Here is a 24,718-nt window from a genome sequence, read left to right as displayed (position 1 = left end):
TAAATCAGCAGTGCTTGTGCTCAACTTCAGCTGGCTCAGGATTGCTCCTTCCCCAGCACTTTCCAGCAAAGGAGAGTTGGCAGCCCAAGATTTAAGGACAAAATGTCCTTCCTGTTCATTCATTTATTTATTTATAGTGTTTCTCTCTTTCTCTTTTTCTAAGGAAGGATAATTTGAGTTATTGAGGCAAACCCCTACAGCACTCTTGGTCAGAAGATATCAGGAGATTCAGTCAATAATTTTTTAGGCCATTGTGATTAGTATCTTTCCAGAGACTAGTCATTCAAGTCAACCTGTAGTGCCACACTTCTTTTTTTTTTTTAAAGTTATTTAAAAAAAAAAAAGTAAATATAACGCCCAGCCTTAGCTTGAGGGCAGAGCTGGCTCCCAGGAGCTGTGCTCTTTATTCCCACATGGCACAATGCTGTCAGCAAGTGGCACCTCTGCAAGTGTCAGCAGTTACACATGTGCACAGCTGTGCCCTGTGTAGGTCAGGGAGGGTTTGCAATTCTGCAAGTCTGATAATACTGGAGAGCATTATCCTTTTGCCTGCTGCTACTCCCTGTGATCCAGCACAGCCTTCAGTACCTCCCTGCACAACCAGGAAAAGGTTACTCTATTTTTCTTTTCCAAATGCTGAGCCCAGGGTATGCAGAGCACATTGCAGAGCAGAAATGCTGCTCTCATGACCTGTCATTGCCTTTAGTTTGGTCATATCACATGTAAATATGGCAGGTCCCTTCTCTTCCATGGCATCCTCTCCTGTGATGCCTTCCAAAGAGAATCCCCAAGCTCTTATGCAAAAGCAGAAATGATGCCCAGCAGTAAGCACAACTCCAACAAGGCTCCACTGAGTTACCATTAAACCATATTCCAAAGTTTACCTTAGTTCCTTGAAGGGGTCTGCCCTGACATTGGGAGTTTCTATAGATTTAGGGAACACTGTGCCTTCTGCTCCTGAAATCACAAAACAAAACAGAAGACAAATTGTAAACATTATGAGCTGTTACCAGGGGAGTGATTGTCAAATCATACCTAGGTGCAATTTAACCCATTGCCTGACCCCATGTCTTTCTTGCACATCCCTTCTGTCCCCAGAAAAGCCAGACCTTGTTCATCTGCAATGGGTTGCCTTGATCACACGTGGGGTTTGCCTGTAAACTGCACTTCTGGCTGGAAAAGTAGGTGCTTGCACCCCGACTTGGGGAGAGTCTCCTGCCCCCAACTGATGCAGGGAACTTGGAAAAGACACCCTTTGCTAACCAGGCATCTAATCCAGCTACATCCCTCATGGAAGAACCTGGATGCATGTCACCACATCATTTCTTTTGCTGGGCTCTCAGAGATACTCAAGGGAGAAAAGCAGATTTTGACTTGATCCCTGCAAGTCAGGGATCCCCTCAAGTCAGGCTGTGCTCCTGCCTGGGGAAAAGGAGGGAGGTGCACCCTCATGCAGGGCAGCACAGACTCTGCCCCAGTCCCAGCCTGGCCACCAGTTCAATGTGTGACCCAGAAATTATTTAACTTCTGCTCATTCCCTCTTCTCTCAGAGACAACGGGGAAGCTGCACTGCCCCATTTGCTGGCTGGCTTTAGACCTGTGAACTGCTGGGTACTACAAACAGCTTGTGTAAGTTCCAGACCACTGCAATCCTCTTCATGGCCACCTGCATAGCCCAGCTGGGCCATTTCACCCAGACATCCCTGAACTGGGTCCATATTTTGTGATCAACCCCTGCTCTCTCTTCTCTAGAAAGATGTGCTCTCCTCATATCTCTGCTGTAAGGCAAAGCCCTGCCACCCTCTGGCAACCCTTTCCACTGACTGTTCTCATTTAAAATGTGCATCTAATCTGAAATGGTCTCATTTCATCTTCCAGCCACTGAATCTTCTCGAGTCCTCATGTGCCATCCAGCCTCACATGAGGAGACTTTAGTCAGACACTGATGGTGACCCAACCCCCCCAACCTGCTCTGATTCTCTGAGAAGTTCTGGGCTTTCTGAATCAATCACTTTGAAGCAAATCCTTTGGACTTCTCGCTGTTTTTTTTTTTTTTTTTTTTTTTTTCCTGAACCTGTTCTACTTTTAAAATACTCTGCTGGAGCACAGGAGTCCCCAGGTGCTGCCACCGACACTCTGCTGCAGAACATCAGGTTCCTGCTCCCACTGAAACTTCCAATTAAAACACAGCTGAGAGTGGCACTAACTGCCTCACACACAGGGTGTGTGCACGATAAATTAATGCTCCTGTTCTCCAATATATAACTGCCAAGCCAATGAGCAAGTATGACCTATATTCTTAAATTCAAACCTGTGGTCTTGCCTTCAGACACACTGTGAACAATTAGTCACTCTTTACCTGCAGTCATCACAGCAATTTCAGTGTCAGCATGCAGACAGCGCTGGTGGCATTTTTTTTATTTCTTTAGATTTTAGTCTGATAAAGTTATTGGTGCAAACTACAGATCCTGATGAAAACTTTTACATGTACAGTTTGAGAGCACTCCTAACACATGCTATTGTAACTGTTCTCTGTGTACAGTTTGAAAGTCATCATTACAGAATAACAGATGTTCTGAGATGGTCCAAAACATGTCAAGACAACATCCTGCTGTAACTGCTGCCATAAGTGAGAAACACCTATGACTGCAGTATGACTATACTTTCTTTGCACTGAAATAAATTAACTAAGCTGTCCCAATGTGTTAAAGAAAAAAAAAATCACAATGAAAACAAGCACTCTAACATTTATAAAAAAACCTACCCAACTCTTTTTAACCCAGAAAAAAACAAAGGTGATAAAAGCAGCCTAAAGTTTGAAGGTTTATACTTGGGGATTGAAGCTGATCCTATGGCACAATACAGATATTGAGCTTTTAACTTTAGTATAAGCTTTCATTGTTACAAGTTGTCATAAGCAGCTGAAACTTGCCAACCATGAAGGTTGTTACTATCAGATCTGTCCTCTCTCAACAGTTTCCAAATGATTTAAATCTCTGCTTTATCCAACACGATTGCCTTGGCTCTTGGCTTTGCAATGAAATGTAGCAAAACATCCAGCCTGCACTTATCTGCATAATAGAACAGTGATTTTTGAGGGAAGGAGGATGAAGAGGTGCAGCTGGAGAGATGCACATAGATATTCTTGTACCCTTCCATGCACATAGCTTAAATGGTGACTTTATGCTGGGCATTTAAATTAATTTTTAGACACCTTAAGTTGGATACTCAAGTCATGCAAACTCAAAATAACTACCTGCCCATAACCAGAAGTGCGTGCAGAATAAGGAGAAACCTTAACTTATTCCTAAACTTGGGGTTTTCCAGGCTTTCATTTTTTTAGTTTAAATGCAGGAAGCAACTTTGGAAACAAGGTCAATGAAAACCCCAATGCAGTCATTTCAAGAAGGTTGAAAATGAAAGAGCTGGGTATTCGTTTCCTCCATTTTCTTGTTTTCCCTTCCCTACACAGTTCTCAAACCCTCTTTTCCTGTCTCCCTTCTTGCCAGATCCATTAAGAAGTCCCTCATAAACTGGGAACAGGAATGAGATTTCCAAACCCTTCTGTTTCTCTCCTTTGATCCGAATTTGAAGTGAATGCCATGATAAGGCTTTCTGCTTTGACTGTATAATTCATATTCTTCTTTAATAACACAGAATCCCCAAAGGACCACCTGTCTGTCACTGAGCAGGACATCAGCCACGAGGGGATGCTGAGGGACCAGGACTGAGACATCGCTCCCTTGGCTCTGGCTGTCAGCAGCCAAGGGCCCCTTGAGTTGGCAGAGAAAGTTTATCAGAACCACTGATAAACTTTCCTCACCTCACCTAATCCTCATCTTAATTGTCCTCCTTTCTAGCAGGGGGCTGATGGATGAATTAAACACTCTGAGGAAGTTCTCCCTTTGGTTTCACCCTGCTGCCTGACGATTTCAGTAAAGAACCATGCTCTTCTTTCTGTGCTATTGGGAATTTTCTGGACCTCAAACCCTCCAGCCCCCTCTATTCTGTGCTGGAGAGTCTCAATCTCTGCCTGGAGGATCAGCAGCTCCCAAGGGGAAAAACTGCCTTGGACAAATTCAGCTCCACTGGACGTTTGTGTCAAAGTTTGGCTTCTGGCCACTGTGGCTGCCCCCAGCCAGGCTCTGACAGCAGCAGTGCTGGATGGTGTTGAAAGTGAAGGCTGGAGGAAGTGACCTCATTTAATAGTTTTAGTATCACAGAATCACTTATGTTGGAAAAGACTCTGCAGATCATGGAATCCAACTGTGACTCAAGGCTTTGGCAACAAAGGGAAGGAAAGTTTGAGGGAAATGTGCTGTTGTCACTCTGAATTGGGCTATTCTAGCTCTGCTGAAGGAAACTGGGATGTTATGGAGTAACAAATGGTTGAAAATATGAAGTCCAAGGTCATGTGCTTAGAAAGCAGTAAAAATTTCTTCTACATGTTGGAGGCATCCAAGATATAATATCCCTGGATAGAAGCTGAAAGCTGCTCATGATTCATGGCAGTGTGACAAAGTCAACATTAAACTGAAAGGCAAGAAGAAAGTCTAACAGGAACACACACACAAAAAAAAAGGAAACCACATTATTTTAAGAATCATCAATGAATCCTCAAACTATTGTGTGCCTCCCCTGCTCATCCCCAGAGAGGAGAGTCTACAGAGAGGAAAAACTGTCATGACTGCAGAAACAGGAATCTGTCTGTCCTATAAAAGAAGCCTGGAAGGACTTGGCTGTGTGGCTGAGCAGCATGATGTGCTAAGGAAGGATACTCATGCTGTGCATAAATACATCAGAGGGTAAATAACACCAAGGGAAGAGAACCACTGGCTCTAAGCCCACATTTATATGAGAGCCAGTGCTCAGATGAGTGTGGCAGCAGCTCTCTGGCCACAGAGAGCAGGCACAGACTTTCCCAGGCATTTTCCTGGGGAAGGCTGTGAGAAGATCAGAGAAAATAATGAGAAACAATTCTTATCTCCCCTTGTTGCACCTGCTGTTGTGCACATGTGGAATGTGTCATGGAGATTTGTTTACCAAAGGGTGGTTTCTTAACTGGCCACTGGATGGTGTTTGGATTGATTGACCAATTAGGCCAAAGCTGTATTGGACTGGCTGGAAGGGTTACTGAGTTTCTCAGTAAGTATAGGATGATAGAATAAAGCAATTGATCAGCCTTCTGCAATCATGGAGTCAGTGCTAATTATCACCCGGCTGGGGGCCCGTGGCAGCAAGATGAGTGGCAGTAAACTGACCCTGGGTATATCTGGGAAGGAAAGTGAGGGTTTTCCAGCCAAAAGAGGAGCTACAATGGGAGCAGCTTTTCAGTTAGATGGGACAGACAATATGACATATGTGACAAATTCCTGACTGGAAGATCTGGTGTCTCAGAACCAAGGGGCAGTATTTTCAGGACCAGCAATTTCCGTCTAGTCTTGCATTCCTCTAGTCGTATTTTCGCTGTCCTCTACCTGAGAAATGATGGGTTTTGGCAAATGGTATTAACAAACAGCTCCAACAGTTCAAGAATCAGCTGCTACAATCTCCCTTTTCAATCAAAGCTGCTCTACCCCTCTTCCTCTTTTACTGAGTATAAAGCCCATGTAACCTACATTTATTATTGTACAACACAGTTTCTGCTTCCTGAATTATCTGTTATTAAAACATTTTCTATCTGCCATGAAAAACGCATACAGAAAATTTCTATTTCATTGCAAAGTACTAATTTTTTTTCATCATATGAGACTCTTTGCTGCTGCTGAGGGTAACTTATGTGCAATCAGCCAAAGACAGAAGAAAACAATACTATCATTAGGATTTAAACACACTGTACTGTACATCCCTAGGCAATAAATTATTCTTTCTCACAGTATTATATCAGAGAGGCTTCTACTATACTGATTCCCTCTTCTGACACTGTGTAATTTACCACCGATAAATGTTCATAAACAGTTTGACTGAAAAATCCATAAAGCCATTTCAGCTTTATTTTAAGTCCCATTTAATGTCCCTCAAAAATGATTTCATCAATGTGTTTCCATTAGCTGGTTCTCTGCCCAATAACTTAATTCCATACAATCAGTCAGGAACTTATACAGCATATGACAGGATCTACCTGAAGTATTTTACATCACCGTAAAGATTCACTCAGAGAGTATTTTAGGTTTTTTGGCTTTTTTCCTCCCTTGCAGTGTATAAGGTATGGGGTGTCAAAGACCCCTGTATGTGTTCACTTCATTCAAGAACAAAAACCAAGAGTCTCATGGCAAGAGAACATTTCCAGTCCAGTTTTAGGCTTTGGAAATGGAGGAGCACAAATGCCCCAGGAAAGAAGCAAATCTCAGCTGGAAGCTGCATCTTAACCAACAGCAGCTCCCACCAGAGGATGACAGGAATCTGTGTTCAGCATTTCCAGCTGCCTCCTGCTTTCCCTGTGTGCTGCAGAAGTGCCTGAGCTGCATGACACTGTCCTGGCACCTTCCCTGGTGCCAATCCCTGCTCCCTCTGGGACCCAGCCACTGTGCCAAGACACTGATCACATCCTACTCCCTCTGCACAAAACCTCCTCTGGGCTGCCTCTGCTCTCTGCTGGAAGAGGGAGAAGAGGAGCCCAAATACAATGCAATGAGAGGTTTTTTTAGACTAATAATTGCTGTCAGGGGTAGGTGGCAATCGGCTGAACAGCTCTTGGGGCTGAGCAGAATGCAGGGAGACATCAGGTTTCCACATCAGGTGTAGATACACCTGGTCAGCTACTCCCCACTTTCCTTTTTCTTTTCAGACAACACATTTCTTTCCCACTCTGTATTTTTTTAGTCATAATTACAGGCCTGCAGCACACCTTTAGTGTTGTGTATCACTGCTTTCAAATGAAAGTGGGGTCTCAGAGGCCTGTGATGAACCTGGTGATTAAGTTTGCCGTAGTGTATCTTCTCTTTAGTGTTCAGCAGGACTGTGCAAATGAGAGGGGAAGGAGAAGGATTTGCTGTGCTTTTTCTAGCTGAAGTCAAGAGTATAGTGTGCTGTTGGTCTCCATAAACTACTTTTATTCCCACTATTATTGATCAGGACACATTCAGCAATTTGTTCATGAAAACACCCATCTGAGGAGGTTCTCTCCTCTGCAGGTCTCACCAGGATAATATGTGACAGTCTCAGAAAGTGTGTGCAAACAGATGCCCAGGAAGTAAATCCAATACAATGCAGGTAAAAATTATTTGTGACTGCTTCTTCTAATTCCAAGCTTTAAAAGCCTTATTCTTCCTTAATTTATGTTTTTAAATGGGTGAGCATAGTAATTGCTGTTGCTCCCCTTGAATCCCATTAAATCTGAAATCAATAGGAGCTCTATTTCAGGGTCCAATAATAGCCTGGTTAGGTTAAGCCAGTGCATTGAACAAAAGCCATGAAGCTTCATTCACGTTTCTTTCCAGGATCCTATAAAAATAGCTCATTGCCAAGGTCTGTCTGTCTTCCTTTTTTGTCTAAGTGTTGGGGAGCTGTTCTTTTAAGGACAATCAAAAATTCCTGAATAATAAGGGCAATAATGAGATCAAGTGCAGCATCAACAAAGTGTCCATAATAAAAAATGTAATATATATTTTTTTTTATGGATTCTATTTCTTATTACAGATTATTTTTAGCTCTTGGTCTTGGCACTGTATGAACACAGGGAGTGAGCCAAGCCTTAGGCACTGGGCTGTGGCTGAGTTAGGCCAGACAGGAGCTCCTTGTGACTCCAGCCCTGCTGGGTGGAGGAGAAAAAATTCTCTCAGAGTCCCAAGGAATCAATGAAGCCTGGGTTTTAAGCTGGAAAACTTGCAGACAATGAGATGAGCTGCAAGCCCAGAGATGAGCAAGTGGGTCATTAGTGATGTATGTGCCTGCAGTCACACCATCTCCAACAGCCTCCCTGCCACAGCTCATTGATCTGAGGATATAAAGGGAAGAACAGAACAGAACAGAACAGATGGGCTCGCACCCAAACTGAGAACAGACATAGGAAGAAAGGTTGCTGCAACTTATGCTGACCTCTAGATATTTTCTTCTTGACTAGTTTTGGGGTCCTTCAACACTTTTTCCTGCAGCTCAACAATAGCAATGTCATCACTGAATTCCTTTGAAGCTCTTCTCAGCATTCTTGTGCAAAGTTGCAAAGGAACTCAGGGGAGCACCTGAAGTGGGAATACACAGTGAAATTTATCATGGAGAATATTATGTGAGCTTCAAACAGATCAGTGGGGAGGACACTTAGGAAATAAAATATAAATCTGCCACACTTTTAAACTTGATTTCAGTGTTTGGTAAGTGTACAGTATGTTTCTTTCATAATCCTTGTGACATTTAATCAATATTAATCTGATGGAGGATGATTCCTCTCTTTCCTTAAACAGGATTAAGGGAACACAATCTGAACACACATTTCAGCCTGGACTCCAAGCCTATACACTTTACATAAATGCTATCCTTTCAGCCTGGAATGTACTTTAAGTAAAAGCAAACACAAAGAAAACTCCTCAGTATCTCTCTCTCCCAACACAGCCTGTTCTTGCTAATAAAAAGACAAGTTTGCAATCTGGGTGAGTGGATTTTGAAAAAGGAGAGCAATGTAAGTTGGATTTGCCATTAAAAAGAATGGAAAACAGCATCACACCTACTGCCCTTAAAGCATGGGAGCTATCAGAAGTATTCATTCAAGAATTGGTAATTTTAATTTCTTCCCTTGCAGAATGGGAGAAATACTTTATTTGAAAGAAAAGATCCAACAATTGCATCTCAACCTCTGGGGAAAAAAACAAAAAAAAAAAACCCTAAACCCACCCAATTCAAATAAATCAGATTTCTTTTCTATACAGCTTTTAAATTCTCTGTCACTGCTGATTACAAGTTAAATCAGTTTGTGACCCCTGCTTCTACACGGATACAGCAACAGCATGATTCCTAGCTGAGAGGAAAAAAAAAAAGAATTTTCTTGTGGCTTTAACCACTGAGAGTAAACATATGTTTTTGCCCTCCACTACTCCTTAATTTTGCTAAACATAATTTTTTCCCATAATCACAGCTCTGCAACCAGCTCAAGGAAATCTGACAGAACTGCACTGCCACAACTGAGACCTGAAGACAGTGGAGGCAGTTTCCAGCCTGGCTAGTGCCAGTGCTAAACCCTGCTATCTTCATTTGTCAGCACATTTCCCTGCTCCCCTCGTTTTATTCCCCATCCCTTTCCTGCAGGACCAACCACTACACGACAGCTTGGCAATTGCTCCAGGACTGCATTAGTGTTGCTGCCTAATTACCTGTGGGCAGGGAGCTCTGAGTATTGCAGCTGCTTCCTAGAGAAGTTCATACATCTCCAGTAAAAGGTCAAATGCCCGTCCCAGCTGGCTGTGGCTCATTCCTTTCTCTGGCTGAGAGCACACAAGGAGCTCAGAAGCAGCCAAAGCAAGCTGGAGCTCATTTGCAACTGGGTGAACTGGGAAAGAGCTGTGGCCCCAGGCTGATGGTGCAGCTGGAGGCACAGCAAGGCATCCCAGTGAGGTACCCCAGAGAAGTTCCCTGTCCTTTGGGTTAAAGGCACCTTCCCCTCCACTGCCTTTGTAAAGGAAAAGGATTAGAGCAGGAAAATGTCTCAGTTTTGTAAGACATGAGTATTGCAGCACCATGGCTCCTTTTAGAAGGCTACTTACAGACCTTGTTTTTCAGGGCAATGCCCAAAATCCACACTACAAAGACTGAAGCTTGGCATTTACCCTCAGGCATAAAGCTGCAGCAGACTCAGTGGTGAGACCAGAAAGCTCCATTTCTTCTCTGGGTCAGGCCTGATTTCAACACTTGGCTACCAGAGTTGTTCCCTCTGCCACAAACACATCAGCAAAATGCCATTTGGAAATCATAATGGCTGCTGTAAAGGGCAACCATGCATGCTATGATCCATAAATAATCTCTGCTGAAGAAGGGTACATGCTGTAAAAATGAGCAGTAATTTCTGGAAACTGTTAAATTTCCAGCTTACCCCACCCTCTGAAGTGACTGATACCAGACAAATACCTCTGTGGATTATTTAATGAAATATAACGACTCTTGCAGTCATTAAAGTTATTCTGCTGTAACTACTGCAGCAAGCAAAAGCTGAAAAGGACATGCCAAGAAGTCCCTAAAAGTTTAATATGGGGGAAATGTGAGCAGAGTCCTCTAACCAGGCTGGCACTGCAGCTACAGCTCTGCAGGGCTGCTCCCACATCAAGCCAATACATGGAATCCTGAAAATGTTTGTAGATGTGAAGTTTAAAGTAGCTGGGGCAGCTTACACAGATGTGCTACTTCAGTAACATCCACATTAAATCCTGTTCTCCTCTTGTCCAAAGTGAAGAATATTATTGCAAGGCTTTTTTAACCCTTCCACGAGTAACAAGCCACAGCACCTTGAGTTCTATAAACGCAGAGCAGGTCCCCAGCAACAGCCCCAACACTGTCATTTAAAAGAGCTCTCTACAGTCACAGAATGACAGAATGATTTGCCTTGGAATGGACATTAAAGGTCATTTTGTTTCAATTCCCTTGCCACAGGCAGGGACATCTTCCACTAGACCAGGTTGCTCTGAGCTCCATCCAACCTGAATGGGGCATCCACAGCTTCTCTGGCCAACCCATTTCTGTGCCTCACCACCCTCACAGAATCTAATTTTTTTATGAAATCTAATCTAAATCTAACCTCTTCCAGTTGAAAATCATTCCTCTTCCTCCTGTCACTGCATGCTCTTGTAAATAGCCATGCACTCCTGGACCACACTGCTTTTATTGTGGGTGTTCCTCCACTAAATCCTCTAAACTCTTTAATAAACAGCTCATAAATAAAATCCTGGAAATGTGCCTTGGATTTAATTACTCCAAATATTCATAAATTTGCAATAACCTTTCAACAGCTGATTCCTCTTTCCAGGTGCAGTCCCAGGGAGCTGGAGAGAAACTTGAACAAAAAAAATGTTCCCAAACTAACAGTCCTAAAAGTCTAACCTGTGGTCAGCACTGACATGCTCCACATGGTTCACTGCCCAAAGGGTGTTGGCTACAGTGCAAAAGAAGCTACAAGGTAGAAATGGAATTATTGGCTAATTATTTGACAGGAGAGCAGGGAAAGATTGGTGAGATCAAAGTACTTTTAAATCAGCCATGGTGCAGGGCCAGGGCACACTGCTCCTGCAGTCTTTATTCTGGGAGATGAAAGGCATCCTACCCCACTCTAAATACAGCTGTTTTAGTTAGGGTTTGCCACAGGAGAAGGCTTTAGCCAAATCTTTATTAGGCTCCATTAGAAGAAAAGCTTCTGCCATGCTAATCCAAATGTCTGAGAGACATTTTCTGGGGAGTGGGAGCAATCCCTGTATTGTTCTGTTGTAGAGAAGGGACCCTGTGGGTTGTGATTAATCCCATGCTTGTTGGAAAGCAAAACAGTAATTTTAACAGTGGTTAAAAAGCTTGGTAGATTTGAAAGGGGACAACATCCAGCCCATGCAATCCCACCTCCCACACAAACCTCCCTCCACACTCAAACCAGAGTTCCAGACTCCTGTAAGCTGCAGAAGTGTAGCTTTTGTGGTATTATCTCAGCTCACTGCAATGAATGTGGATTCCCATCAACATTTAGCCTTCAAAAAAAAATTGGTTAAATCCATCATAAATATTAAACACCAGAGTATAGTGGCAAGTTTCCCTGAAAACAAACTTCAAAAAATAATCTCAAATAAAAAAGATGTCAAGGCCCTTGAGAGAACTGACATTGACATGTCATCAGATGTTGTCTTATAAGGCTAAATTAAGCATCTGACCAGAGTTTAATTTCTGTAAAAACTCATGCTAATTTAAATTGCTTTAGATTTAATTAAAAATGCCTTTCTATAGAGATAATAATGTAACTCTGTTAATTAGTATCAAGTGGCATCTAGAGGGCATATTTAAAAACTAATCTGGAGAATAAATAGAGCTAATTAACAGTCAGAATAATGCTTTATGATTGTCTTTTATTTATAAATGCTACAACGTTCAATAAGCTATTAAATGAAATTGTAATTAATATATATCAAAGTTATTTTTAATACTCTTTTAACTAAGGAGTGTTTCTTACACCCCGTTTTTCAGATGGTCTAGACACGTTTCATTTCTGGAGGGAGGCAGGGAGGGAGGGAGTAAATACAAATTCAATTAGGAGCAGCTCATTTATCTCCCCTACAAGGGTCCGTGTTTAGGAGCCCACGGGGGCGTCCAGCCAGGCGTGAGCTCTGTGTCCGTGGGGTTTGCCCAAAGCTCTGCTGGCCAGGGCAAGGGCTGGCAGGGCAGGGCTGCACATCACCCCACGCACCCCCCAAGGGCACCACGGGCAGAGAAGGGGCAGATTTGGCCTTCAGAAATCCAAGCCTTGCAAAGGCAGAGCTGAGCTTCTGAGGAAGGAGCACAGCCCTGAGGTTTGCTGTGGGATCTTTCAAAAGACCATGGGGTGCTCCAATTCCATTTGGGGAGGAAAGGGATGCTAAGAGTGAGAATGTGCTCCCATCCCATCCCATCCCATCCCATCCCATCCCATCCGCACACGAGCACTGGCAGAAGAGCTTGGAAGTAAGAGGGCAGAGTGGAGTGGTTGTAAGGCTCAGTTTTTACAGGGCTTCTTGCAGGCAAACACAAGCTCCCTCAGGGTTATCTGGACCCAGGCAGTGCTGAGCTCCCAAATTGAGCAAGGCAGAGGGGATTTTTTGTGTCTGCACAAGGCTGTGTCAGTGTTACCAGGGCTCACCATGGCCAGAGGGCTCAGATCTGCCCTTCCCTTCAGACAGGAGTTCCTGTCATCCTCCAGTCTCTCCTATGATGACAGGTTTGACTGGATTCACTATATCAAATAAAATCACTGAAGTACTCTAAATTACGTCATACATGAAAAGCAGAGGTGGCCAGCTCTGTCTTTCTGTCCTTTAATGCTCAGAAATCAGAAATAACTCCCCAAAATACAAATCAAATAAAAAGCACTTTCATATGGTAATCTGCACTGCCCATGCTGCACAGCTTTTTGAAGCACCATCAAATGCATCGTATGTCCTACTTGCATTTGTTTTTAATCTAAAATTCTGTGTATTCTTCCCCTTTTTTATCCCTTGCTAATGTTGAAAAACCCTCTAGATACCCAGAGCAGGGTTCATTTCAAAACAGGAGAGCAACTCTTTTCTCAGGACAAGGATTCAGCATCGGTTTGTAGCACAAACTTCCAGAAAAAAACTTTGGAGTCCGTGCAAAGAAAAGAGTTATTGTCTCTGGCAATATTGAAAGCTGCTGCTGTGACCTCTGTGGGATGACTTTCATGCCAGGCTGTTGACACACACTTGCCTCTACAAGAAGTGCATGTTCAGTAGTAACAAGAACAAGTTGAAATTATTTACATGGCCTAGACGGGTGTCAGCAGACACATTCCAGCAGCACCTGAGAGCCCAAACACCAGAAGAATGATCAAAGGAATTTGTCTGTGTGCTGCAGCTCGGACTGGCCTTCAGAGCAGACAAAACCACTGCAAGAAACACGAACATATGGTGTAACACTTCCCAGCATGGCAAACAGCCACGGCAAACACTTTTGGAGATAAAATTAGATTGGGGAAGCAAAGCTGGAGAAAAACAAAGCCAAGAATGAACTCAGAAAGCATTTCAGCTCAAGGTCGTTGGAACACTTGCTATGTAACATCACCAGCAGTATCATTCTGTTTTTTCTTTTCTGATAGATCTGCAAAAGTCAAACCAACTTCAAGAAACACTCAGTTACAGGTAAAAATCAAAGTGCACTACAGCGATCAGCAGATTTTTGATGCTGTTTATTCTGGAGACTAAAACAAGGCAAAAACTTAAAATAGCTATCAAAATTAATTCCTGGTTTCTTGAAAGTACAGAGGAACTTAAAAGCAATTTTTTCTAAGTATGTAATCTGAAAAGGAGTACTTGCAGCTTGTAAGGAGAAGGTTCTGTGTCTTTTTTAAATCAACAAAGTAAATCTCTCTTATTTTAAGGTCTCCAAGAAAACCCTTAAAAACTGTTGCTTCCAGACTTCATCTACCCTGCATGAATTAGTTCTGAAAGGTGCAGTGTGAAGGGAGATTTGTTGGAGAACATGGACTGTTACAAATGTCCCCGACTCTGGAACATCACAAGAATTTTGAATGGGCCTCTTCAAAGTTCTAAACGAACAAAGATACTCTTAATTTTGTGAAGTTCAACACTTATCCTGGGAAGCCCACCTAACTTTTTATAGCTGGTGACTGAACTAGTCCAGTGTGTAACAACAGTGATCTGCAGAGAGCTACACCCACCCTGTCCACAAACAGGAACCATCCACAACAGCAGGACATCAGGCAGCAAAAAATGTTAAAGGTTGGATACCAAGTTCCATTTATATTATACATAATATACTATTAAATAGCTAGAAATTATAATAACAATAATAATAATAAAATACCATCTGTATCTATATATAATTCCAAGCTCCTTATTGATCTGTTTTTACAAGAGAAGTTAAGGAACAGTTGGGAATGGAAAGATGCATCCAAAACAAGTCATTATAAAACAGATATTGGTGCCTCCACAGAGACCAGCAGCACTGCTGTGTGACTGTGAACAACACTGAGCTACTCACTCTGGTCCTGTGTGAAAACATTCCTGACCAAATCCCAGACTAACCAAAGAGCTTGGATTGAACTGGAGAGCAGAAAAATTCAAGTTCCAGACAGTTAATTTTATATAACTATCAAATAAGTTTCAAAATTTCCAATTGCCACAACTGTTTTTTTCTCCAATTAAAGACAAAAAAAAAAAAAAAAAAAGAATTCCAAAGAAATAAGAAAGAACCCCTACATCCCAAACCCAGAGTGTATCCCCAGCTCTCATTAGGAAATACCGATGTAAAGCCTGGCAGGCAGCACAGCTGGGGAGGCAGATCCTCCTGCTGTTTGTTTCAGAATGAAGGAGGAGCTGGTGACAGCGCTGGCACCGAAAACATGAACCCTGGGGTTTCCCTTTGCACAGTGACTGCAGACATGGGCACATCCCTGGGGCAACCCCTCACTGTCCTCCACCCCAGATCCAGGAGATAAAAGCTGTTCAGTTCCAAAACTGGTTTTAAAGCTACTTCACTCAGCCAGACAAACCATTTCCAGGGGAGTTTTCTTCTGGAGGGGAAAGAACAAATTGTGCAAGTTAAGGAAGTCCCCACATAGAAACTCCTGGCCTTTATCTGCTTGGAAAAGATTCAAAGTCATAAAGGTTTTGTCTCCAAAAGAAGCTTCCAGCAAATAGGAAGGAAAGTCAGGCAAAACTATACTCAGATTTGAAGAGGTGCATATTAAAACTGTGGCTTAATGAACAATCTCTTACCTAGAACTCTCAATCTCTCTGCTCCCACCACCACTTCGTTGTCATCTGCAGAAAACAGCAATTTTCCAGAGAGGGTTTTCACCTCAAATTTTTGGCTGTGTGCTTCCACTGCTTGGGGACCTAGGGAAAAGGAGCTTTACTTTAGGGAGAAGTATAAGAAAATCACAGTACCTTCATACATTCAATAAACCCATTTGCTGGGTAATAATAGCTCAACAAATTACATCAGCGACACCAAACAGGGACGCTTTTCAGATCTTATTAGGAAAGGGCAGTTTTCTACCCAAGTAACAACCGCTCAACTATTTTTACTTATGCTTTTGTTAATGCTTATGTGTGCCATAAAATCACCACTGATCTTGGGACAGCTGGGATATTTTAACAAAATGACAGACCCACATGTGAAACAGCAATGAACATACCCAGCCATGCTTTGAGAGTATTGGTGCAGGTCTAAGAGGCACCAAGAGTTCCTGGGCCCATTTTGCTTGGACTGATGCTACTGTGTAAAAGATTCCTGGTTTTCTAGCTTTTAAACATATCTGGATTAAAAATCTATCAGTGTCATGTACAGCCCAATTAAAAAAAAAATAAAAAAATAGACAAACACCAGTACAGGAGCAAATGTTTTGTTTTAGATCCCTTCAATCATGTGTAGGCCAAGAAAAATGGCATGCTCTCACAGTGCAGAAAGTTTTTAGACAAGTAAAACTTTCCTTTGAAGATCTTATTTCAATTCTGCTGCTTTTACTACAGGCTGCTGTGCCCTACAGTGCTGGAAAGCCTCTGGCAATGTGTTTTTTTGTGGGGTCTGATAAACATCAGCCACCTGAACAGCAATTTTGTGCAGGTTTGTGGCTCAAAGGCTGCCAAGAGTTACAAAGAGGCTGCCCCGGGTTACTGACCTGGGCCAGACTTTGGACAATTCACCACTGAACAACCCTGGCAACTCCACCTAAGCCACAGCCCTCCTGGAATATCATCCTGCACGAGGCAGGTGCTTGGACTTTGCATTAATTCCGGCCATCTTCAAGACCAGTCTCGTTTCTCAAAAGACAAGAGAAATAACACTTGAAAGCCAGTATTTTCTTAAAAACTCCATCCCTACCCAGCATTTCCTTGCACAGGTCACCTGTGCTGGCACCTGGACATACAGAATCATGCATGTGGTTTGCACTTCAGACAAGTGGGGCTGTGCTGAGATCCCTGGAAATACTCAAAAACTCGTGCAGCCACCCTGAGAAAATGCAGTACTTTAAATCTGATTTTTGCCTTGCTTATTAACCACCTCCCCACTCATCCTTGCAGCATGCACTACATGGGACCACATCTTTGCTCCACTGTGAAACCAAAGCTGGTGCTGAATGCATAAAAAGCTCAATAACCAGAGCATCACACTGGGAGGTATCACTGAATCCCAAACTCTCGTGACACAGAGGTGCTTAAGTGAACCAAACACCCTCTTGAAAATACATGGAGAACCAACAAACTGAAGACCTTCATTCTGAATGTGAGAATCAGGGAGCCTGGGGTCGAATTTATTTCCTTCCTCCAGGCAAGTTTCACACATGCTGCCTAAATAATTGCTCACTGAAGCTGCATATTTAATTATTTAATACTGTGACTAAAGGCCAAGATGTTATATAAGCAAACCAAGCAACCCAGTCTCAACTTAAAAACATGTTTATGGATTACTGCCCTTGCCACACACCAATACTTCTCACAGTCCATGCATAAATCTCAGTAAATATATCTCTGTCCCATATCAAATATAGATGATATGCCATATATACAGTGCCATATTCCTTATATAATGCATTAGGCTCTTTCAACCCAAATTACTCAGGCATTCAATTCAAAGGTTGCTGTGCACTGGGGATTTACAAAACACCCACTTCCCCACCCAACACACTCTTGTTTGGGTGCAAAGGGAGTTCTTCATCAGCAGAAGGACTTTAAATTGCAAACAGTTGCCACAGTTGGGCTCCAGAGTTCTCAAGATTTCAGGCAAGTTATAAATGTCTTAGGAAAAACCTGTGCTTGTTACAGCAGAAATGTCAGCCTGGCGTATGTTCTTCCTGACCCTGATGTCATACAACAAACATTTCTAACTCTGGACTGGCTTTCAGATGAAAATGACAGTCTGCTTCGTTATCAGACACCCCAGCCAGTTGCCTCTCCAGCATGGCCTTCCTGTCTCTGGCTTTGTTTCTACAAAGTGGAGTGAAGTTTTCATTTCTACTCCACAAGACACGCGGGCTTGCCGCCGTGCGCTGTCTGAAGCCAGCAGAGCATCCCAGAACACCCACTTTCATCCCTCCTTAATCCCTGCAAGCAGCCTTTCCCCCTCCTTACCTGTTACAAGGCGAGTGAGGACTTTTGTCTTCTCGTTGAGGATGTTCACGGTCACGTTCCTGGCGGACTGGAAGTACAGTGGGTTGCCCTGGAACGAGACCACGAGACCAAGGGTGTGAGATGGGGGTGGCTGCCTGGGTGACACATCTGGAGCTGCCCCCGAGGCTGGGGACACGGCTGGGCTGCACCTACCCTGCAGTAACTCCTCCTGTCCAGGTCGGACACCACAGCTCTGTCAGGCCCAGGCAGTGCCGTGCTTTAGGGATGATTGCCTCTAACAACCAACCTGTTATTTTAAAATGTGCAGGTGATATGGGACCTGACCTAAGCTTCCCAAAGGTGTTTTGGGAAGGTGGTTGACTGCAGCAGTGCATTTCAGAGGCAAATCTGCAAAATTACAGCTTCAGATGACTCCAGTGGGTGACAGTGTGTGCCTACCACATGAGCAAGCCATGCCCAAGGGCTGGGGAGGAGAAAATGTGATTAACATCTGGACAGTGCCTCAGATCTCAAAGCACTTGTGAACCATCTGGCACATTTCCCCACCACACCGTGGGCTGGGACGCCAGCTTGTGACCAGACCCATCCCACTGGGTCTGCAGAACACAAGACATGAACTCTTCCCCACTTCCCACCTGACCACAGAGAGTTCTACCAATTTCTCATTTTTATGCTTTAAACACACCTCTGAGAGAAGAGCCAGAGCAGCTGGTAGCACACAGGAGCCACACAGCGACCTGGCAGCATCCATCTCAGCTATTTCTCCTGCAGAGTGAAGCCAAAGGAAACCCACAGCTCCAACCATCTGCCTGCTCCTGTGTGCAAACACGGCCCAGGCACCGGGGAGGTTGTGTTTTCCACAGGCAGCCCCAGCCTGCACAGCTGGTTTCTCAGGGGCTATCAGCCACCCACAGCACCAGCACGGGGTGACCCCAAATTAAATCAGCCAAAAATCCAAAGTGAGAGGTGGAGATTCACCGCCAGCATCTCTTCGTAAAGCCTAAAGCACGCAGCTGATCAAATTCATCAGCTGACAGAGATACAGGATAGACAGAGGAGATAAAGCAGCAAGAAAATCAGCAAGAAGTTGAAAAGTTTTATGTCCGATGTCTTTTTTCCAGCATTCCAAAATTTTTCCATTAGGAATGGATAATCAGGGTGGGGACAGAGAATCATGTGGGTCAGGAATGTTCTCCTTGCCTCCTGAATTTGTAATGAACCCAATATTTTCATAGATGCCATTTTTTTGTGGATCATAGCAGGATTAAATTGTCTGCATATAAAATATAACAGGAACACAGAAATAATTCCTGGGCATCCTGTGGTGGACTGGGCCTTCAGGGAACACTCTAGTGATGGACAAACAATTCCCAGCAGTGTTTTCTGAAAACAAACCTCAAAAAACTAAAATAAAACCAGCCCCACATGTGACCAAATATTCACAGTAATTACATTTGTTGCCTTCACTGTTTTTGCAGCATGTTCCCATGGGATCAGTCCTTCAGCAATAAAGAGGAAAATGGGGTTTATATAATCAATTATAACTAAAACATTCTGGCTACATCTAGACTATTTACAACTAAATAAAAAAAATAATAAAAAGAATTCCACTTAATCATTTCCGGATTTTGGACAAGTTTCAGAAGCTCTTGGTGCCTCTGACCCCTCCTACACTAAATGAAGACAAGCCATCCTGCTATACTTCTGCAATGTGTCTGACACCTTAAGTATTACTGTATATAAAACTGAATTATGATTAATAATTTATAAGTAAGGATCAGTGGTAATGACTTGTAATGATTCTCCTCTAATTTTTGTTATCTTCTAGAACTTCTAGAAATTAAAGCTGATTATTTATTCCTATTCTATGGTTAACAGCTGAGAAAGAAAAGATGGCTTCACTTGGATCCCCCCCTGCTCAGGGACCTGATTTGAACACACCCAGGAACAGCAGTTTACTGCTGCATATCCATTTCCCACTTACACATAAAGGGTATTTTTAAAGGTAGACAGCTACAATCTGCATAATGTATAGTTATAGGTGAGGCTGTAAATACTATAAATGTGCCATAGGAAGCACAGAAAAGTTGTTTTGGTTTTTTTTTTTACTTTTACTGTTTGAATTTTTCTTATGGAGTTTTCAAGCAGCTGGAGTGTTTTGAAAAAGCCAGGAACTCTAGTCCACATTCAGGCAAGAAAAATAGTTCAATTCCCATGACTTTGAAAACTCTGTTGCTGCTCTTTGTAATATGAGATTGCACTACAGAGGAACTACAAGATAAGCCAGTGTAAAAAGTCACAGAAAGAGCTGTTCTGAAGAAGACCTACAAGACAAGGAAAGAGCTGGTATCCATCTAGAAAAGGCTTAAAATACATAATCAGTCCTGGAAATGTTTACCACAGCATAGCCATCTCATTCACTCATTCAGAACTCAAATTCATGCAGCCTTCAAAAAATTAAATTTCCCTAATGGAGGAGTTATGTTTTTATTGGTCTGCAGGGAAAGAACATTGGAAGCACTTAATGCAATGCCTGCTCTCATTTCCATAATACTTTTTCCATTAAGGAATGAGTAAGAACTGAAGAAATTACTCCCTTTTGCTGAAAATTCGGCAGATTTTCCATCTATCATCTTCTGTTTACAAAGGAAATAACACTGACATCTTTTAAACACTGAACATTAAAAAAAATGTTTCCTCTTTTGCAAGCTTGGTGATGATGCCAGCTTCTTTCAATCACACAGAACAAAATAATGAAAGCTTTAAAAGCCAGTTAGGATTTACAACTGAAAAGACAAAGCCTTCCCCTTCTTTTACACTTTCATGTTACCATGACACAAAATGAAGTATTCTGATGTATATGAGCAGGTGGAAATCTAGACCAGTATGGCATCAGCACCACAATAAAATAGTTACGTAGAGAAGCAATATTTTCATAAACTGTCATAGCACTTGATGGAGCTGGAGTTGGAATACCAGCATGCAATAAACAAGCACATCTTTTAAAGACTCTTTGGGCTGGTCATGTCCTTTCAGCTCACCATGAACCTGCTCTTCATCTCTGCAGGAAATGCTGGAGAGTAAATAATCATTCTGCCTCTTACTCCAGCTCCTCATTAGCAGAGCCAGTGCCTTAAAATAATTCAAATGTTTGCAGACACACAATAGCATTTGCCACAGCTACTCAATATATTAAAACATTGCACACATGCTGCAGAAGAAAGAATATGAAAAGTACAAAAATATGTCAAAACTGCACAGCTTGGTTCCTCACCAAGCAGAGGTATCCAGTAAAATATAGAAAACTTCACAAAAGGTATCAACTTTACTGTTTGCTAGGTTAAACACATGGCAAAACAAGCCAGAACAGCTCACTAGCTGTCTTTCTTTGGCTCACTTTGGAAGAGATGCTAAAAACTCCCAGATCAGAGACAGAAACAGAAAAAGCCCTTTGACTGACAACCTTAATTTGCAGCTGAAGCAATCCCAACTAGTGCTGTCTTCAGGGAAATTCAGTACTTTAACAGATGTCCTTAGACTGTTTCAGGGAATTATTAAAAATATTTGGAAATCCTTTTAAATTTTTAGAGGCAATTTAAAAATAATGCCTCACAGTCAGCATGTTTGTAGTTTGGATGGCCAAAAGGAATAGCTTTGATCTGATCCTATGGATTCAGACTTCACACAGTAAGTGCCAAGTGAAGCTTGTGGTAATAATGGAAACAGTGAATTTCCTGCAGGCTTGACAAAGTAATGGCAAAAATAAAATCTTAAAGCATAATCTAGGAGCAGTCTATGGAGAAGTCACTCAGAGTACCATTTTCCTGCTCAACCCCACCTCTCACTGACATTACAGGAAGCAAACACTGCTCTATGCTCAGCTGGACTGTCAGAGGGCAAAAGCTTGTTTTCTGTAAGGCAAGCAGCCAGCAAAAGCTCTCCTGCTTCTGGCCTACAGCCACAAGCAGCACTCACCTGCCTGCACCCCTGGGTGCTGTTCCAAGGGGAAGTTTTGTGTGGGTAATGAATATATTCCTTTCTTCAAATCCAACCAGCAGCTAATGTGATAACAGCAATAAGAGCAGTGACACTTTCCTGCCCTGCATTTTCCACTGGTAGGGACAACTCAGAGCTGCACCTCGTTTTTTTTTCTGGTTTGATGCAGCAAGAATTCATCGCCCAATAACTGAGAGACAAAGCAATAATTTTAGGGCACCTGAAATGGTCTTCATTAGGAACGGCAAAGTTCTAATGAAAAGCCACAAAGGCGTCCCACCTCTGTAGTTTCAGTTTGTGTGGCCAGGTCCAGAGCACTGTTGAGGACACCACACGGTGTGCAGCTCATTAGTGCAGGTGTCAGGCACGTCCCCTGACCTGCCAGGAAAGCTGACCTTGTGACCCTTACTCTGTCACTTTTGGTCAGTTGACACAGACATGCTTAAATGAGTCTTCCTGACACAGTTCTGCACGTTCCCATACCACTTGCTCCTCTTTCCAAGGGAAGCACCAGGAACACCTCACTGAGGTTCGGAGTTTCCGAACCACAAAGGTCTCCAGAACGTGCTGTGAGCACAGTCAAAAAACCCCAGAACCTGTCCCCAAGTGTGCACTTCCTTCCCCCACTCCTGCCTTCAGAACAGAAACTCCTTTGAGAGTGTCTGGAAAAGTTCAGAGCTGCCCCCCCTAAAATAGAGAGTTAGGAGGAGATTAACAAAACCCCTTCAGAATTGATGAGAGGTGCTGCAGGGACCAGGCAGCTGGCACCACCATGAGCCTCAGCAAAGCTCACAGAACATTGTACAGACACCATGCACCTCCTGAAGAGCAAACTGGAAGCACTGGACAGCATCTACCTTTGTCTGTGAAGAAAAAAACTGGGGAGTATCTAATGAGCCCCATCCCTAAGATCCTGCTTGGAACAGCAGCCTGGCCTTCATCTACACCAGCAGAAAATCTAGACTTCATGCTTAACTCATTACTGTTTCTATGTCAAAAGCTCTTCCCTCATTTTTCTGGTCTAGATCCCCACTGCAACAATAGGATTTTCCCCAGAAGCTTCCTGGCACAAAAATTTAAGGCATATAGCTAAATCCTTAGGTGATAGATTGAAAGTAGCCCTTAATATGATTTAAACATACTTTTTGTTGTTTAATCACTGAGTCTCTTTTCATCTTGATTTTGTCCTTCAAACAGCTGAACATAATGTTCATGTTACTAAATCCCTTTCTTAGTAAAACTTCTGATTTGACAGTGTAAGCTTTTCACAGCAGAATGAAAGCAAACTGTGAACAGAATTGGTAACAAACAGATTAAAACAAACACTTTAAAATGCCCCAGTATGTGCTAGATGTGTGTCTGAAGATGGTGTTTTTTAGGAAGCAGGCAGTAGGTTCAGTGGAGATGCAACAAAATGTAGTTTGCATCTTCTTCTTCCAGGAAGGAAACTTTATCCCAAGTGGAATGTGCCCAGGTCATGTAAGCTGGCTCAGTGACAGAGCTGACACAGCCCTGACCTGCACTGGGCATTCAAAAGCATAAATGAAGCATCATGAGCTTAGTGTGCTGTGTTACAACTTCTGACTTCTTATCAAGTGTTCAAATGCTAAAACAAACAAACAAAAAAAAATCAAGTTCTGTTTTCTATGCAAACAAAGTTCAGTCACCTTCACAGCATATGTTTTACAGTACCATGAAGCTCAGAAAATACTGTGGTCCTACCCAGTGTGATACATTTTAATGGCACAGATAGTGCAGGTCTGAGTTTTATGTCCAATGCCACAAACCCCTCTCTTTTACTGCACTTCTTGAAGTTCTTTTTCATAACAATAGAAACAAAAGATAAATTTCCTTCTGCTCCATTAAAGCAATTATCTTCGACTCTTTTTGAAGTGCAAAGAAGGCAGGTCTGTGATGTGAGATCTAAATGACTGGGTTCTGCTTCTGGAAGGCTACCCGAGGGGGTTTGTATCCTTCAAAGTGATTTATTTCTGGCAATCTAGGGGTTTCTCTCTTTAGAAGAATACCTGTAATAATCTCATGAACAGAGTGTTTTGAGAGATTGGCTGCTTCTTCAAGATGCCTAATCAGCTACTTTGCAGCTGAGACTCTTCTGAAAATTAAATTACACCATGTCTGCTGATATTAAAAAACAACACTGAAAAATTTCCAAGGCATTACATCTGCCTTGACTTCATTGCTGTTCTGCTTTCTTTTTTACTTCATTGAATTATAATATAAGGAAAACCACAGGTGACATGATGAAACCAACAGACATACACATGAAAATAAAATGCAACTGTGCATGCTGGAGTTCTATTCAGTATCCACAGGGGTGGGAAATCTGTAGCATCTGATCTGCTTTACAAACATCAGGTGTTTGTAACATCTGAAGGCTGCTGCACATTCACAAAACTTTCTCTGTAGGTAGGACTGAAGGGATCATTACTGGCTTTGGAAAAAAGCATTGAAGCAAGCTCAGCTCCAGGAGTCCTCTGGTAAGGCAGTGGACTGAAATGAAGAAAGCAGCACAACTTGTGAAACAACCAAGTAACTCTGAAAATGCTTCAAGCTCTTCACTGCAGTGAGAGTTCACCCAAAGGAGACACATCAGAGTCAATCAAACGTGTGCTGATGATTAACTTGGCATTCCTGGTGAACAGCTCTCCCTTGCACAAACAAAGCCAGGCTCAAGCCATGCCAATGCTCTAAAACAGGTCAACAGCAGACCTGGGTTCTCAGCACATTGCTCAGCCCTTCCAGCATAAAATCAACCAAATATTCTCTAAACATTTCAATTTACTTGAATTCCTCTGCAGGACAGCCAGGCTGCAGCTGCTGCTCAGTGGCAGCTCACTCCAGTCTGATCCTGGTCTGCAAGGAGGTGGTGGAGCAGCAGGACTGTGGATTTGTGCTAAGTTATATCCTGCTTTCTGCACTGGGCTGTCCTAGTTATGATCTGA

The 24,718-nt window shown here is 42.7% G+C and overlaps 1 protein-coding gene across 1 annotated transcript in view; it reads right to left on the bottom strand.

Moving 5' to 3' along the window:
* The window catches only part of SGCD (sarcoglycan delta), a 136,278-nt gene that overhangs the window by 38,494 nt on the left and 73,066 nt on the right, over positions 1 to 24,718 (bottom strand). Inside the window, exons 4-6 of the mRNA XM_053991319.1 lie at positions 17,760 to 17,847; positions 15,405 to 15,524; positions 885 to 957 (exon numbers count right to left, since the gene is read on the bottom strand). Of these exons, the coding sequence (XP_053847294.1) occupies positions 885 to 957; positions 15,405 to 15,524; positions 17,760 to 17,847 (281 nt within the window). The remainder of the gene's footprint in view (positions 1 to 884; positions 958 to 15,404; positions 15,525 to 17,759; positions 17,848 to 24,718) is intronic.

This window comes from Vidua macroura, chromosome 15 (assembly GCF_024509145.1).
Source record: "Vidua macroura isolate BioBank_ID:100142 chromosome 15, ASM2450914v1, whole genome shotgun sequence".
Lineage (NCBI taxonomy): Eukaryota > Metazoa > Chordata > Aves > Passeriformes > Viduidae > Vidua > Vidua macroura.
This window is presented reverse-complemented; position numbering and strand designations above follow the sequence as displayed.